Source organism: Papaver somniferum, chromosome 2 (genome assembly GCF_003573695.1).
Source record: "Papaver somniferum cultivar HN1 chromosome 2, ASM357369v1, whole genome shotgun sequence".
Classification (NCBI taxonomy): Eukaryota; Viridiplantae; Streptophyta; class Magnoliopsida; order Ranunculales; family Papaveraceae; genus Papaver; species Papaver somniferum.
Genome location: NC_039359.1, coordinates 166,414,723 through 166,432,493, shown reverse-complemented (window position 1 = coordinate 166,432,493; position 17,771 = coordinate 166,414,723). Strand labels below are relative to the sequence as shown.

Here is a 17,771-nt window from a genome sequence, read left to right as displayed (position 1 = left end):
CTATAGTTGATGGTCCGTCACTCTTGGAGTCGGAATTGTGTGCACGAATAGCTGAGGGTTACTCCACATCAAATGGCTCCAAAAAGCAAATATTGATGCACCATTTGGAGGACCATTTTTTAAGGGAGGTTGATGAACCTATTAAGTAAAAGGGGGCGGATAGGCCGAAAACCGAAGTGTCAAGGACCATCAAAGAAAAGAGTTGAAGGAGTATATGTTTCATAAAAAAGACAAATTTAGGCACTAACATACGAAATCCGAATTTCAAGATGAGTCGGAACCTAAGAAAAGAGGTCGTCCAATAAAGGATCAAAGTGGAACAACCGCACGACAAGTGAGACCAAAGGTCTCTACGGAGCCTTCTCAAGTAAGTCAAGCCGAGGTGGTCGAAGAAGTTGTGTTGGTGGAGACCCAAATTAGCTTAGAAGTTGTTGAGCAAATGGGTTCCTCGCAACAAACCCAACCAATGGAAATTGTGACTATAAAAGAAAAGTATGGTACTCTTCGTTGCCCTAGGGATCTTCATGGAAGACCAAATCGAACCACGTATACAATATACGAAAAATATTTGGAACAACTCCCTCCACTCATTGCTCAATTTGTTTTGTCCACTGACGAGGTTGATGGGGATGGCAACTGTGGGTTTCACGTCGCTTCGGAACAAATGGGTCACTTTAGAGAGGCGGTTATCGAAGATGGCACCCAATGCCAATATTTAAGAAATAAGATGGCGGTACAACTAATGAAGGACAATGATTTATACATAGAGATGATGAGGCGAGGAGATAGATACACCAATGAACAAGAGTTCAAAGAATTAGTTGCGCGTGTAAAGTGACGAAAGCGATTGAAGACGATCGGATCCAAGTATTGGATGTCTATGCCTAGATGTGGATATCTCATAGCGGACGTTTTGAATTGCGTGGTACATTTTTTTTCCTTCTATATAAGGACTTAGTATGAAGTTTGCACCCACAAGGTCGGTCTGCGACTAGTCGGTTAAAGATATAAGAATCGTTATGGCATTTGTGAATGACATGCATTTTATCGGTTTAAGGATAAAGAAAGATTGTCTGTTACCTCCGTTGAGTAAGTGGTCGGATTATTTTCCAACGAACCATTGCAAGGATTGAGTGAAACAATATGAGTCCAACATGGTTGATTGGGATCGCGTCATGAACAAATTTCCCGATGGTTTACTCGAATTGATCCCCTCGGATGATGATGATGATGTTTGATCATTATGTTTGCTAGATGTATTTGAACCACATTTTTTTTACATGTTTTTGGAAAATCTTGTGAAGATATATGATATAATTGGTAGTTATATATATATATGATATAAACCAATTATACAAGCTTTTGTAAAGAAATTCAAACAATCTTATAATCAATTATTAATTTTGTAACTTTAACTTCGGATTAATAAATCTTCTGACAATTTTTTGGAGATGTTCCCAGAATCGGTAGACAAAATAATACAATAACTTCTGATTGTTACCAAACTCTGACAAAAAAATTGCAAAATATTCCCAGAATCGGTAGACAAAATAATACAATAACTTCCGATCGTTACCAAACTCTGATAAAAAATTACAAAATATTCCCAGAATCGATAGATAATTTCAAATACTAGTTTCCGAATGTAGCCAAATTCTGACAAGAAAAATTGTAAATTTTTCCCAGAATCAGAACATAACATAAGATACCAACTTCCGATTATAACAATCATTCTTTATACTGTGACCACGGGCTTCAGGAATTCATAACTTCCATCATATATGAATTATTCGCCCTTTTTCAATAAGTAGTGTCTTTTTTCGAGTGTCTCCTACATAAACCAACAAATACAAAAGAATACTAAGTTCGTTTTAATAAGAAAGATTAACACCCGGTCTTATGTAAAAGAAGTATGCAAATACTTACAAATTGTTGGATCGACAAGCTTAAGTGGCTAGTGTTAAAGAACTGCTTTTGTATCGTTATGTAATCATTTACTCCTTTTTGGATAAGTTGGTACCAATTGTGAGCTTGTTGGAGTGATCTTTGCTTTGGATTTCCATAGTCTCGCACGAATTGGTTATATACCCTCCCCCAAAAGATTTCGGGTGCGATCCTTCTGGCTATGACATCTTCACGTCTTGTTTTGTGATACCATGTTTTGACAAATGTCCAAATCTTCAAACGTCGCCATGCTTGTAAGTTGAGATAAAGAATGAATATAAAAGAGTAGACGATGGAAAATCTATTTATAGAATACACGACGCTATATATGTGTAGTTTGGTGCATAAATAAAAAGAGCTTACCCTCCTTATATAAATAAGAGGGCCAACGTCTTTTTTTTTTTTTTGAAAATATGGTCGTTGATGCATACTGTTATAAGAGTGTACTGATATTACGTACAATATGGTTACACTGATTGCTTGTAATCGGTAGAAATGGATTGGAAAATGCTTTCCGATTATACATAATTAGGAGTTATGTATTACCGATTATTTGCAGTTTGTCAACAGAGTTCTCAGTTTTATTCAACACCTATAATCGGAAGCTTATCAATATGTTTTATTTACCGATTTGTATGGTTTTCGAGGCACGACTAGTTTATTTTAAACGAAATAGCCGTTGGAGAATAATTGGTAGTTAGATAATAACATAAACTTCCGATTGTTATAAATAATTTGAATATCATAACGGTATCGCCTACAATGAGAGTGGATAAACGGATGGATATATCATAATATTAATTATTGATTATACATCCACAATTCAATTACAATGACTTATGATTAGCGCCGTGGACGTCTTGAACGAGCCCTAAAGGGATTACATCTGTCCATCGCCTTAAGCATTCTGAAATGAGATTCATTACAAAAGTTTGATCTTTTCCATCTCTGCCATTCCCCGAGAGATTGTGTTATAACCTCATCATTGGTTTCACCCCTCAGTCGATATTGATTCACAAGACAAGTTAAATGGACAAATTCTTCGACGTGTCTGTTTATTGAACCAACTTGGCAGAAAATGTCTCCTACGTGGCGGTTATTTGGGTTACCGGTGTCGACACAAAAGTTTTCGTGAATTCTCCCCAAATAACTCATACTCCTTTGCCTACGTTCTTCTCCTCGTCTCGGATAGAATTGAACAGAGCGCCTACATAAAGATAAATCTTCTTCTATCGTAAAACTCCGTAGGGTCAATGAATGGTTAAGCCATTATCTTGAAGATGAATTCTTTGATGTTGGAGAGAGTTAAAATGTATTTGTGTTGCATATATGGGAAGATGGTATAAATTAGAGTTCCAACGGTAAATTTTTGTTGAAAATATCATATAATCTGAAGTAGACAAAGTTACTTAATATTCTGAATATGACAATCCGAATTATCCAATGTTAATAATAACAATCGAAAGTATATGGAGTCCACCATTAACTACTTTCAAATAATAGCGGCCCCAAAATGATATTTACCTAAAATTTTACATATGTTGAATTTTGAAATTACCATAATCGGATAATAATATAACTTGTATATCTTCTGATTACTAGTTGCACCGGGTTCATTCCATAGGGTTTGAGCGCACCGAGACTACCAAAAACGAAATAGCCATTGGAATTTTGGAACTCATATGACCGGAAGCATCCAAAGTTACAAAATGTTCCGATTATAACAATCAGAATTATATGGAGTCCACCATTAACTTCCGATTAATAGTGGCCCCAAAATGAGATTTTCCTAAAATCTTATATTTATTGAATATTAAAATTATCATAATCGGATGATGACATAACTTGTATATCTTCCGATTACAAGTTGTCCCAGACTCAGTCTTTCCCAAAATCCATAGTTTTGAGCACACAAAGACTACCATAATCCTTAGGTTTTGGAATTTTGGAACTCATATAATCGGAAGTATATTTAATAAAACAAGCTTTCGATTTTCAAAAATTGGAAGTTACTGGAATTAACTTATCTTCCGTTTACATAGAGGCCCCAAAATGAGGTTTTGACAAAATCCTTCTTTTATAAATTTTGAAATTAAAATAATCGGAATATAAGATAACTATTATTATTGTTCGATTATGATGTTTATTTTACACAGAAAGAGTGTGTTCTGAATCCAATATAGTCAGATGGAATATATATATATATATATGACATTTACCGATTACTGTTGGTCTGACAATAAATTGAAAAAATTCCAGAATCGGTAGATAAATAATATAATTATCTACCGAATCTGACAAAAATTGGACAACTTCTCCAGAAACGGGAGGCATTGTTCAAACTTTATACCCGATTGTAATCATGTTCTGACAATTTTTTGCAAAATCCCCAGAATCGGGAGATACGTACATAAAGTTAACTTCCGGTTGTGCATCAAAATTCAACAGTTTCATGCATAAAGATAACTCGAAAACCATTCATAATCCATAATACTAACCATCCACAAACCATAAACATAATGTAATAACTTGTAATACGACTAAAACCTTAAAAACGACATAATCTGACACAAATTTTGAGCACGACATAATCTGAGACAAACTTTGAAATCCATAAAGTTAACAAAACATTGAGAGTTTATTTGTTCTTCTTAGATTTGACTTTACAACATGCACGACCACCACGACTTGGGATTACCATCATTATCACCTTCCTTTTCAGTTGTATTGGTTTCATCATCTGGGACTTCAACTTGAGTGCTCGGTGAGGCCCGAGATCTTTTATTCACCTTTGTTATTATTTTCTTGCCTTTTTCCCCGAACCGGGGATGCATACTCTTCATTGTCAACGTTATCAATTAACTCTTGGTGCTCTTTTATCTTCTCAATTGGCATAGGATCTCCAGACATTATGCAACTAGTGCACCATTTTGACAAAACCTTGAACTTGTTCCGTTGTTTTTGTACATAACATAATATCAAAAGGTTATTACTAAGATATTGAGCCGTAATATTATACGAAAATAATACGACAATACGCACCAATCTATCATAACCCGGAGGTTTCTCTTTAAGGATAGACTTATAAGCGGTTGTGGTCGATGTAGTCTTTTCTTTAAGATCACGGACTACACGAAGATGAGAAACATTCCGGTACCAATCCATATAGTTTGGATAATTTTCATAACCTCAGTTGACGGGTCTCCCAGGGTTGATCAAGAAATTAATCCTTCTATCCCAATGGAAAATATCGGATGTTGTACCCGAGTAAACCACCGTGATAGAATCTTTACTAGACTCGCAATGTTCTAGATCCAATGGGAAATTTCCATTCATTTCCTCCCTTGGTAAACCTTGTACATAACCGCGTTGTTGCATCAACCTTGAGGCATTGTACATCACATATCCTGTGGGGTGCCACAACAGTCAAAAATAAAGGGCCAACTCAGGCCAACCCGTTATATTTCCACTAGCTCGGTCTTCCTTGTATGGATCAAAGCATACGTCTGAGGCCTTCAGTGAGTCCAAAACCTCCCTCAAACTAATCAAATGTTGCTCCTTTGTCCTATAACGGTTTTCATCCAAGATGTACTTTGTTCCTATAGGATCACCTTTCACCCACGTCGGGTTGACTAAGGCCAATTCCAGGATAGGGAAGTGGTCATAGATCCATGTCTATATAGATATGATACCAAGTATTAGAAAATTATTTCTTCAGTTAGAGAAAAAAAAACATAACTAAGTATGGATTAATAGAGTTAATAAAAATACATGTAGTAGACTCATGTTCCAGAAAATTTGGCTAGTTCCGAGCCTCGACGCCTTTCTCAACTCTTCCATCAACCACGCATGGCGTGTCGTGCCCCAAGAGTACTCTTTCACTTTACTGAGAGGATGCAGTAGTTGTAAAAGGTTGGCGTCGACCCGGTTGCCACTAACAATGGGGAAAATGACACATCCCAATGCACATAGGAGATACACGGTGGACGCGTAGTTCACTTGGTCATTAGTTAAAGTTCCTTCCTTTTCTTTCTTCAAGGTGCCCATGAACATATCCATCAGATGACCCATGTTGAACTGTCTAGTTTTATAAGCAGCGCACCTCCCGAACTCAATTTTTGTTGTTGCTTCATCCCAACCAAAACACTTATTAGTTAGCTCATAAATTTTTTCCCACTTAACTGCTTTGTGAACTCATACTTAACAACTGTTCCATGGTCAGCGAGTCTAATATTCTGCACAACATCATCTTGGGTAATCGTCATCTCCCCAAACGGCATATGGAAGGTGTCGGTCTCAAGATACAATCTCTCCACAAACTCCGATATAGACACTCGGTCATGTTCCAACATTGAATTCTCGGCAGCAGTAGCTAACCCCGAGTTGGTTATAATTGTCTTGAACCTTTCACAGTCACCGTCTAAAGGCAAATCCAGCATTTTTGTTGGTACAACGGTGGGTTTGAGTAGACGAACCGCATCAGAATGATACTATTATGTTGGGGTTTTGTTCCGTATACAAAACCATATAGCTGAAAATAGACTTTAGGTAACAGTTTTGCAGCAGAAAACAGTGATCTAATGCTGTCAAAACCGTGGCTAAAGGGCAGTTTCGGGTTTGGAATGTCTACAAGGTTTACTTGGATTAGAAAACTTGTATGACGGTTCGGAGGATTGTTTTCCAAGTTTAGAGTTTGCTAATTAAGGTGTTAGACTAATCTTATAAGTTCTAGAAGACTTGGGAAGCAAGGATTAGACTACTATATAAGAGGGATTATATTGTGAGTAGAAATCCATTCTCTTGAGTAATTCTCTTGTAGAATCCTCTCTTTATGAGAGTTTTTGGGTCACAACCGTTGTGTCCTACAATGGTTGGTGATGGGGCAAAATTTATGTGAGAAGAGAGACTTGTAGCGAGAAAGGGTATGGGAGAAATATAGGGTTTATAGGGTTCCAATAGGAGAGGCTAGAATTCATGATGTTCTTTATGTTCTTGTCTAAAGTTGAAGCAACCATGGCGGTGGAGGTTTATGAAAGAAGAAGAAAAAAGGAAGAGGTAAACTCTTCGTAATATGTCTTGTTGTTTCTAACGTTTAGCGCTAGTGGGTTATATAACTATTTGATTATATGATGTGTGACGATGTAATAACTTTTTATGATAATGAAGATTCTCGGGGTGGTTTTGGCCGTGGATGTAGCCTACAAAGGTGAACCACGTAATCTTTGTGTCGTGTGTGATTGTCTATTATCGTATTTATCATATATTCGTGCTAGTATTATTCGATCATGCTAATCTGAAGATGTAAGAGACAGATTCGAGCTAAGTTATCTAAGTAGGATGTTTCATAGAATTAACTTCTATGGAAGCATGCCGGTTCGAGATGAACGTAACCTCGGTTTCCCGACAAGTGGTGCGATGAGCGTGGATAAAGTTGGCATTGATTCGATAATTTGAACAAGAGGTTTAAAAAAAAAAGAGAAAATCTTGGTTCGTAGCAGAATGATATAGATCATGAAGATGATGAGTAAATCAAGGTCGAACAAAGAATGGGATGGCATCAAGAAAGATACGACAATTTTGCTTGATGTGACTATGATTCGTGTTGAAAGTGTTTTCTTTACAAGAGAAGATCGTTCGTGGGTTCAACTGGCGTCTGCAAATATTGTCAGGAGAATGTTTTGAATCATGGTGGTGCTAGGCGACGATCATTCATACACAACATATGAAGATTGTATCATGTTTTATCTACATGAAGGATAACTCAAGATTGTTGGTTCTTGGAGTTGGTGAAGTCCGTCTGGAATTGTTTGATGGCTCAGATCAAACAATGTCAAGTGTTAGACAAGTGTCGAAGAAGAAGTATTCTACAAAGATGGGATAATGAGTGGTCTTGGCGACGAAGTAGTTTGATACAAGTTATGCAGAAACTTGTATAAATTATATGAAGAAGTTGTTTGTGATGAGCCTAGAAGATCGACAAATAGCTATTCCGGTGGTGCAAGTGCAAAGGAGGAATTTGGCTTAGGTGGTGGTTCAAGCTCAAAGTACAAGACAATTTCGATTCATGCTAGTGATGATGTCCGCGAGGATGGCCTTGTATAAGGTGGTCAACATTCATGCTTTGTTGGAGTGAAGACAATGGTTTTGTTCACGTCCCAAAAGGTGGTGATTGTTGGGGTTTTGTTCCGTATACAAAGCCATATGGCTGAAAATAGACTTTAGGTAACAGTTTTGCAGCAGAAAACAATGATCTAATGTTGTCAAAACCGTGGCTAAAGGGCAGTTTCGGGTTTGGAATGTCTACAAGGTTTACTTGGATTAGGAAACTTGTATGACGGTTTGGAGGAGTGTTTTCCAAGTTTAGGGTTTCCTAATTAAGGTGTTAGACTATTCTTAGAAGTTCTAGAATACTTGGGAAGCAAGGATTAAACTACTATATAAGAGGGCTTATATTGTGAGTATAAATCCATTCTCTTGTAGAATCCTATCTTTATGAGAGCTTTTGGGTCACAACCAATGGATGGTGATGGGGAAAAATCTATGTGAGAAGAGAGACTTGTAGCGAGAAAGGGTATGGGAGAAATCTAGGGTTCCAATAGGAGAAGCTAGAATTCATGATGTTCTTCATGTTCTTGTCTAAAGTTGAAGCAAGCATGGCGGTGGAGGTTTATGGAAGAAGAAGAACAAAGGAAGAGGTAAACTCTTCGTAATATGTCTTGTTGTTTCTAACGTTTAGCGCTAGTGAGTTATATAACTAGTTGATTATATGATGTGTGACGATGTAATAACTTGTTATGATAATGAAGATTCTTGGGGTGGTTTTGACCGTGGATATAGCCTACAAAGGTGAACCACGTAATCTTTGTGTCGTGTGTGATTGTCTATTATCGTATTTATTATATATTCGTGCTAGTATTATTCGATCATGCTAATCTAAAGATGTAAGAGACGGATTCGAGCTAAGTTATCTAAGTAGGATGTTTCATGGAATTAACTTCTATGGAAGCATGCCGGTTCGAGATGAACGTAACCTCGGTTTCCCGACATATTAAACAAACGACAAATTAAAAAATATTTATAATAACCTAAACCTATAACCCTTAATACTATTACGAAGAAAAAGACAATACGTTAATAAAAGGGATACGATTATTACCTCAGTTTCATAGATTCTATGGCCCAAAAGTCTTTGTATCCAAATAACAATTCTCCTCCATCCAGGGAAGACCCAGGATTTCACCTTATGAGATATTCTCCACCTTCAAATGTTGTGGGACAAGGTGTTTTTCTTTCTTAGCGATTGGCTTATTTCCAGCTTTTCCTTGTCTTTGCGTACCGTTAGGTTGTCCTTCTTCTTGTACTCTAGCTTCAGGTTGAACACTTGGTTCAATTTCATCTTGTACTTGTGGAGAACTTGGTTCAATATATACCTTCTTGAACTTGTGGAGCACTTGGTTCAATACCTTCTTGAGTGCCTTGTTGAGTTCCATCTTGAGCACTTGAATTTAGCACTCCTTTCCCTCCTTGCACTAGCTGAGACAATTGTATGTTGGACTTTCTTACCTCGCCTACCCCTAAACAATAAAATAAAGTACAATAGGTTTGTAAGAATATGTTAAAAAACTATACAATATATACAATCGGATTTTAATCCAATTTTCTTTTTCCGAATATGCATAATCGGAAGTTTTAGTTCAACATTAGCACTCGAATATAAATAACTGGAAGTTAATCCAAAAACAAATTTCCGAAAAATAAATAATCAGAAACCAAAGGAAAGTTTTCCCTACCGAAAAAATAACATTCAGAAGTTATACAAAAGTGTTTTCTACCGAATATGCATCATTTTGAGTTCAGAAATTTCTTAAGTTGTAATTAATTGGAAGCAAATAATCAAACGTATCTACCGAATATTGAGTCTACACTATCGGAAGAAAATAATCTGCACAATATCTACCAAATACTGAGTCTCTACAACTTCTAATCCTCTAGTAAATTCGGAAGTAAAAAAAAAAACTATAAACTTTCGATTATAGCCAAATTAGGGTTCAGTGAGAAACAAGGTTCTTTAATCGGTAGGAAACATATAAATTTTGCACCCGATATGGCCAATATTTTTGAGGAACGAAGAACACGACCATATTCGGGAGCTAAAAATAATAATCTAAACTACCGATTCTGGGTAATAACCGAAAATCCTAAAAAGATACTAACAAGTGAACATCCAACTCAAAACCAATTAGAAATGAGTGGAGAGGATCACATGCTTATATAGGATAGTCATGCTAGGAGTTTAAGCTATGTGGGACTATTATTCCCATTACGCCCCTTCCACGTATAGGGCTCGTTGAGCCTCTAAAACATGGTCCTTATAAGGGAAACCCATGTTCAGCCTGGTTAGCCATGTTGGGGTACGAATGGTAGCCATGTTAGGCCTGGTTATCCATGTTGGGCTACCACATGGGCGGACCTTAGATATGATACCATACTGAACATCCAACTCAAAACCAATTGGCAATGAGTGGAGAGGATCACATGCTTATATAGGATAGTCATGCTAGGAGTTTAAGCTATGTGGGACTATTATTCCCATTACGCCTGTTCCACGTGTAGGGCTCATTGAGCCTCTACAATATGGTCCTTATAAGGTATACCCATGTTCAGCCTGGTTAGCCATGTTGGGGTACGAACGGTAGCCATGTTGGGCTATGGAAACCAAACATATATTCATGGATTCGTCGAATTGAAGCAATAGAAACCAAAAAAATAATAGAATCTTACCTAATCGAGTCCATTTGAAGTTGCTTGAGAGTTTGGCTATCAAAATCACCTACATCAGGGACTTCATCTTCTTCGTGTTCTTCGCATTCTTTGTCATTTTCAGTTACAATCTCTTTATTACGGGAATGCTGTCCAATTTTTGGATTGTCACCATGGTATACGTTTTTCACTCGAGCTCTCGTGGGTTCCTTAGTTTTCATCTTTATAGAGAATAATCGACGATGATTTGATTCCACGATTAACGATAACGATGTATTGAAGTGAAGTTGAACGAGGGAAAAAAAATTCCTCTCTGCAATCGGAGGAGGAGAAGAGTTGAAAATAAAAGAAATGAAATGAAATGAAATTAGGTTTACATTGGTTTTATCAGTCAAAGGGTATAATCGGTAGTTGACTCACCATCTAATTATCTACCGAATTTTACAGTAGCCCCAAATTTCAATTTAGCAAAATTTCGAATTTTCCGACTTTCACAATCGATAGTTTCGTCATGTTCTTTTTCTTCCAATTTTACAGTAGCCCCAAACTTCAATGTAGCAAAATTCTTAAGATTTCGAATTTCTCTACTTTAATAATAGGTAGTCTCTTGATGTTCATTTTTCCACCGATTGTGATAGTAGCCTCAAATACGCATTTAGCACAAATTCATATCAATTGGTAGTCTTTCTGCGTTTTTTTTTTGCCACCGATTATACTTCCAAGAATCGGTTTCTAAAAGCAATTATTTAACTTCCGATTATTAAAAGGCATTAAGGTATTCTACTAATTTTTAGGACATCCCATAACCTTGTCTATGGGTTGTGAACAAAAAAGTCGCCCCTAATTCTTTCAAGGTCACTCCTTAAAATGCTAAGTTATTTAAATAGGAAACAAGTCATATATATTAAAACAATATTAATTATCAATTAATATTGAGATTTTCAACTGTTCTGCTACTTTATCATCAAATTTTTGATTCACGTTTCCGTTCTACAATAAGCCTGAACTCTCATTGATTGTATGCAAAATAGAAAAACGGAAACTGTAGTTAACAGGAGTGTAGGTAATTAATTTTTTCTTCCTTTGGTTTGATGCGTTTGAATAAATTAAAATTGATAAACAAAAAACAACATATAACTTTTGCTGGTAATCACCATTAGGTTTTCCTTGTATTCAATATCCCCAATTTTAAGAATTTTATTGTTTTCGTTAGATGTCTACCCTATCATATGACGCATGGATATGGTTCACATGAAAATATGTTTTGCTATTTGATCTTAAGCCTGATTAATAGGGTGATTTAATAATAAATTTCCAAACCCGATCACTTTGGGGGATCAATTTGGGGGAGTGGTGGTGAGAGTTCAGGCTAACTATAGAAAATTTGGGTGATCAATTTGGGGAGTGGTGGTGAGAGTTCAGGCTAACTATGAAAAATGATAGTGGGTTTTGTTTACCGACCTAAAAACAGTTTAAAAAATACTGATTTTTATAATTAGGATGGGATTTAGGGAAAGTGGGGACGGAAAATAGGTAAAATCTTCCTTTTTTTTGGGTTGAATTTTTGTAATCTCTTTCGTTTTTTATAAATTCATTGATACTGGGTTCAGATTTATAATTTTAAAGATGGGATTTATGGGTCCACGGGATTTGGTGAAATTACGTTTCTTTCGGTACGTTTGGTTGCCCAAATCTCTAGAATCACGATTCCCATGGAAATCAGTTTTCCAGCAAATCCTCCATATGGAGTCCGACCCCTCCCAACTAAAATTTGATGGGAAACTTATCAAGGGAACTATTGACCCATTTTTTTTAACCTTATGGTGGGTTTGTTCGCGGAATTCACCATTTCCAGGAATTCATAATTCCATGGGATTACAAATTCTAGAATTCATGTAAATTCTTTGTGTGTTTGATAACTTAGATAAAATTCCTAAGACTCGTAGGATTCTCTTGTTTTAAAGTTTATGTATTGTTTGGCGTCACCCTCAAATCTTAAAATTGCATATATATATAGGATTTAGAATTAAAAAAAGAATGGGCCCATAAATCCTTTGATAAATTTCCCAGCAAATTCTCCGGGAGGTCGGACTCCATATGGAGGATTTGCTGGAAAAATGATTCCCGTAGGAAACGTGATTCCTGGAATTTTGGCGACCAAACTTACCGCATGAAACATAATTCTATCAAATCCTCTGGACCTATAAATCCCACCTTTACACCAAACATAATTCCTGAAAATAATACACCAAACACACTAAGGATTTACATGAGTTCCAAGATTTATAATCCCATGCGAAAAAAAGAAAAAAAAAAGGTGAGTAAATAATCAATAATCCTAGGTTTACATGAGAAAATATTGCAGCAAATCTCGTGACTCACAGCTACAGGACCCACATCTACACGCTTCTAATTCCAATGCTGAGAAGTTTCTTCCTCGATCCTCCGATCCCCTCACGGGATTTGCTCCGGGTTTTTTTTATGTCAACGTGGCATCACTCGTAAATAATAGCTTTACCATCGGGATCATTCAGCATAGAACTGGGTCCGTTCTCGTACGACTATAGGCATACAAAGGTGGCTTCCATCTCTCCGATTCTCCTACACCCATTTGGTGGCCCTGGAATTCATTCAAATCATTTGTGGTCCTTCCTACAATTATCATTCACATTCAGATAAAGGTTGGAGAAGAACCCATCTATCGTTTAGGGTTTCATTTGCATTTATTCATCTCAAAAGGTTCTCAAAATAACAATAAATGAAGAGTTTTTATGACCAAATCTTTGAGAAGAAGAAACAAATAAATGAAAGAAAATATCAATATTTTCTTCAATCTCCTACAACAGTTTTCTCTGCTCCACCCTTCCATAAAAAGAATAAACCACCGGAGAAACAGTTCAAAATCAACAAACATTTGAAGAAAAACTGATGAGATGCAAGTACTTCTTCGATTATATGTTGGCATAAAACAGCCTTTCTGATGTCGATTCCCTATCATCCCTACCAATCATAGTTCTGGTCGTCAAATTCTTCACCGAAGGAAAAAAAGTGAAGTATTAGGAATAGCAGTCTCAGATTCTTCACTTGTGAGTTAAACTGGCACCACCAGCTTCTAACAAACTCTTCGCGGGGTCTAACGTTGGGTAGCCTCATCTTTGCTCTGTGATAAAGAATTAAGGATATAAACAATTGCCTACTAATACAGCAAGGAAAGACGAGCCACACCCATCTCCCTCTTTCTCTCTCTCTCCCTACTAATGAATCATCCGCGTCTGCTATATCGTCTCTGCTTCAAGGCTGCAAGACATATAAAAAGATAATACATATGCTGAAACTTGAAATGCCAGTTGTTAAAAACAACCCAAGCTGAGAAGAGACAACAGTCTGGATCATCTCCGGTAGAAGTTAGAGAACCTTTGTGTGTTTCAAAAATGTACCCACTTCATCACTCAGCTTCCACAAAGATTAAAAGCTAGTACGAATGCTGCTCCCCATGGTTGCCAAATGAAACGACCAACATGTCAGTATCATCTTCCTCCATAACAAAATTTTAGGTCTACAAGATCGACACAAAGTTTGGTGCATCATTCCTCTGCCCATCAAGAGACCGATACATGTATAGCTTCTCAACAAGATCACCATGATCTTCTTTAAACGAAGAAACAGAGGACTCACCTATCTCCTCTTCATCTATGTCCTTAATCACTTCTACAACCAGATGGGGCATTCTTTGTGCAACTTGCCTGCATCCAGAAAAAGAGAGTCTACATGCAGACATCCAGAGAAACCTCATGTTATAATAATGGTGCAGACCAGAGAACAATGCTGCATCACCAAACGGACTATCCCTGATCTCAAGCTTCTGCAATTTAGGGCAGCCTTCCAGCACATAAGTTAGGGCATCGTCAGTATCCCCCGCAAAAGCAACAGAAAGGGTCCTAACCAGTTTCCCGTACATACCAATCAAACGGAATGCCTCATCTGTCAGCAAACCAGAAACTGCAAGTCTTGTGAGCTTTTTACAGTTCATAACTATGGCTCCAAACCCTTCATCCATGGGTTTCCTGGTTATGTGGTCAGGCAGGTGACGCCCCATTATACAGAGTCGGAACACAACAAGTTCAGGACAGTTCTTAGACATGGCCACAACTGCCGCATTAGTCATTCGCTGGCAAAAATATAAAATTGATCGAAGTTTCCTACACCCCTCAGAAATCGCAAGAAGGCCCACTTCTGAAACAGGGCACTCGCTATCCTCCCGAGCATCCATAGGGAAAACTCGAACCTCGCGGAGGTCCTTGCAAGATGCAGCCACGGCTTGGAGTCCTTCATCACATACCGAATCAAGGACCTGCAAAAGAAACCAGCGAAAGAAGAGAATGTTCAGAATAATATTATAATATAGGTCAATGTAATTATTGTGTAGAAATCCTGAGTCATTCTAATCCAATTAATTTCACAAATTGATAACTGTATATATGTCAGAATAATACAAGTTCTTTTAAACGAGAGCAAATAAGGAAGGATGGCATACCCAGAAAACCTGGAGCTTATGACAGTGGCGAATGACTGATTTCAATTGCACAGCATCGATATTGGCATAACTGAAGTTCAACGAGATTAGGTTAGCACAAACAGGATAGATAGAAGGTAGATAATCTGGTAAAATGTCTCTAAATCCTGATAAACAGATCAGAGATCTGCAGGAAGTGAAAGCCGAAAAAAGATCCAATTCTTGTTCTTCTTGATGAATGGCATCCGAAGGGCTAAAAGATCCTGTTCCTAAATGAGTTAGCTGTGGAGCTCGGATCATTAACCGGTGTAGCTGTCCAGTTGAGACATTGCGGTTCACCCTGAGCTTTCTCAATGAAGGAGACCGTGCCACTAATCTCTCCAGAGCTTCGAAGATTATTGCACATTCCACACAATCGAAACTAAGAGATTCAAGACAAGTTCCATTCTCTGGAAAGCATGATATCCAATCTATTTCTTCATCTATCACGTCGCATTCAATCAGATCAAGCACTCTTAGTTGCCTGAGATATCAAAAATTTTACACAATTCATAAGTTTGATACTGCCTAAAAGAGTCTGCGTTCAATAAATTCATATCATTCGAGGCAAATTTTAGAAGAAGAAACAACCTTGATTTGAATGGATCCTCTAATAAGGCTTAAATGTTCACATTCCACACATCTCGTACAATTCTAGATCTAATATACTATTATTATTATTATTATTATTGTCATTATCAACATAAATAGAGAAAGAAAAGACCCAAATTAAGACATGAAAACCCTAAAATAAAAATAGTAACTTACCTGCACTTACTAGCGACAATAGCAAGTCCACTAGTACCAAATCCTTCGCAGCAAACAAGAACAAGTTCCTTGAATCCAGTAAAAGAATTAGCAATCAGACTCAAATCATCATCAGAAATCGACATTCTTTTCAAACAAATCTTCTCCAGCCATGGATAAGCTAAAGACATTTGCGTAACCCATGGAGTAAAATGAGCCCCCCAATTCTGAGGAACTAATTGAAAATCAGCGAATCTGGGTTTTCCTTTTAATACCAAAGATCTAACTCTCTGAAATCTTCGAATCGCCCGGATCGGTGAAACAGCATAACAATTCCCTATAAATAATTCTAACCTATTAAATGCTTCAGCTCTGTACCATGATTTACAAACGAGAGAGACTGAGTTACGATCATGGCGTGATGTTAAGAAGAGAAGTACGTTTTCCAAAACATTTTCAAGAACTTGGTCAGGAAAAGTTGCTGAAGAAGACGATGTAGAAGAAGAAGAATCATTTCCAACACTTACACCACCACCACCACCAGCAATACCACCACCGCAGATTCGACTTTTGTTGGAAGAATCAATCCCATCAACACCAGCAAGATCTGATTTCTCTTCGACCTGTAACATTTTAGTTTGATTTTCTTCTTCTTCTTCTACACTCATGTGTTTCTCTGATCTATATCCCAAACTTTAAAAAAGAGACCCATAATTTTCTCTTCATTTTTATTACTAGTTCAGATCATCTTTTTAGAATCTCTCAGTTAGAGAGAGAGAGAGAGTGAAGAGATTTGGAGTTGGGACCCAAACTGATAAATAAGCTTAATATTCAAGATTTGATGAGAGAGAGAGGGTGAGGGAGTGAGGGAGGGAGGAAGGGAGCATACATACAAGTATGGAAGTGGAACAAATTTTTAATGAATTCAGAGTTAAATGAGTTTTTAGAGAGAGAGAGAAACAAATTTTTATACTAGTATTTGTTGCTCTCTCTTACACCACCACAGCACACCTCCTATCTATTTTTAGTCTCCACTCCACTCTCATGTCTCTGCTCTCTGTACATCGGGATTCTACATGTCTTTCTCTTTCTTCCTCACCTCTACTACTTCTCCATTGTTCACCCCTTTTTTATCTCCCCCTTCCTTCTTCCCTCTCAAGTAAATCTACTAGAAAAATCTAATTCTTATTATTATTTTCCAAAACCAAAAAGCCTCCACTTTTTCTTTTTTCCTTTCTGAATGGATCTAACGAAAATGAGACGGCCTCCCTAATATTTTCCCACTGCTTATCTCACCCACTCTCTCTATATACTACTGTCCAAGACAATCAACCCATCATCTTTGGTTTTTTTTTTTGTTTTCCTTTATAGATTTTTCTTTTCTGTTATGTCAATTTATTACTTTCTCTCTCTATCAAACATGTAGTATTTGTTGTCTAGTGAAGAAAATTTGGGTAAAGGAGTGGAGGTTGTAAATGGGAAAACCTTATTGGGTATTGCTGAGTTAGCATCTTTGTCATTTCTTTACGCTCATTCACTATCGTATCTTTCTATTTCTGACCTTCGTTTTATCTACTTTCTTTTTTCTATCTTTCTAGACTTGTAGTCTTGTTGTGCAGTAAATGTTTCCAATTTCATTTCTCTTGCGGTAACATTTCTTTATGTCCCAATACTTCTTTTGTTGAATCACACAGTCTTCAATGCTGACCATTGACTAAAATAGTACTGGTAAGATTATTTTCAACTTGTTATCAAATTTACCTACAGT

General features: G+C 37.0%; 1 protein-coding gene across 1 annotated transcript; it reads right to left on the bottom strand.

Moving 5' to 3' along the window:
- Positions 1-13,386: 13,386 nt before the first annotated feature.
- On the bottom strand, positions 13,387-17,279 carry LOC113349688 (transport inhibitor response 1-like protein). The gene is made up of 3 exons (XM_026593705.1): positions 16,025-17,279; positions 15,239-15,740; positions 13,387-15,055 (listed from the first exon to the last, which is right to left on the bottom strand). The coding sequence occupies exons 1-3, from the start codon at positions 16,669-16,671 to the stop codon at positions 14,261-14,263; spliced, it is 1,944 nt and encodes a 647-aa protein (XP_026449490.1). The 5' UTR covers positions 16,672-17,279; the 3' UTR covers positions 13,387-14,260.
- Positions 17,280-17,771: the final 492 nt, after the last annotated feature.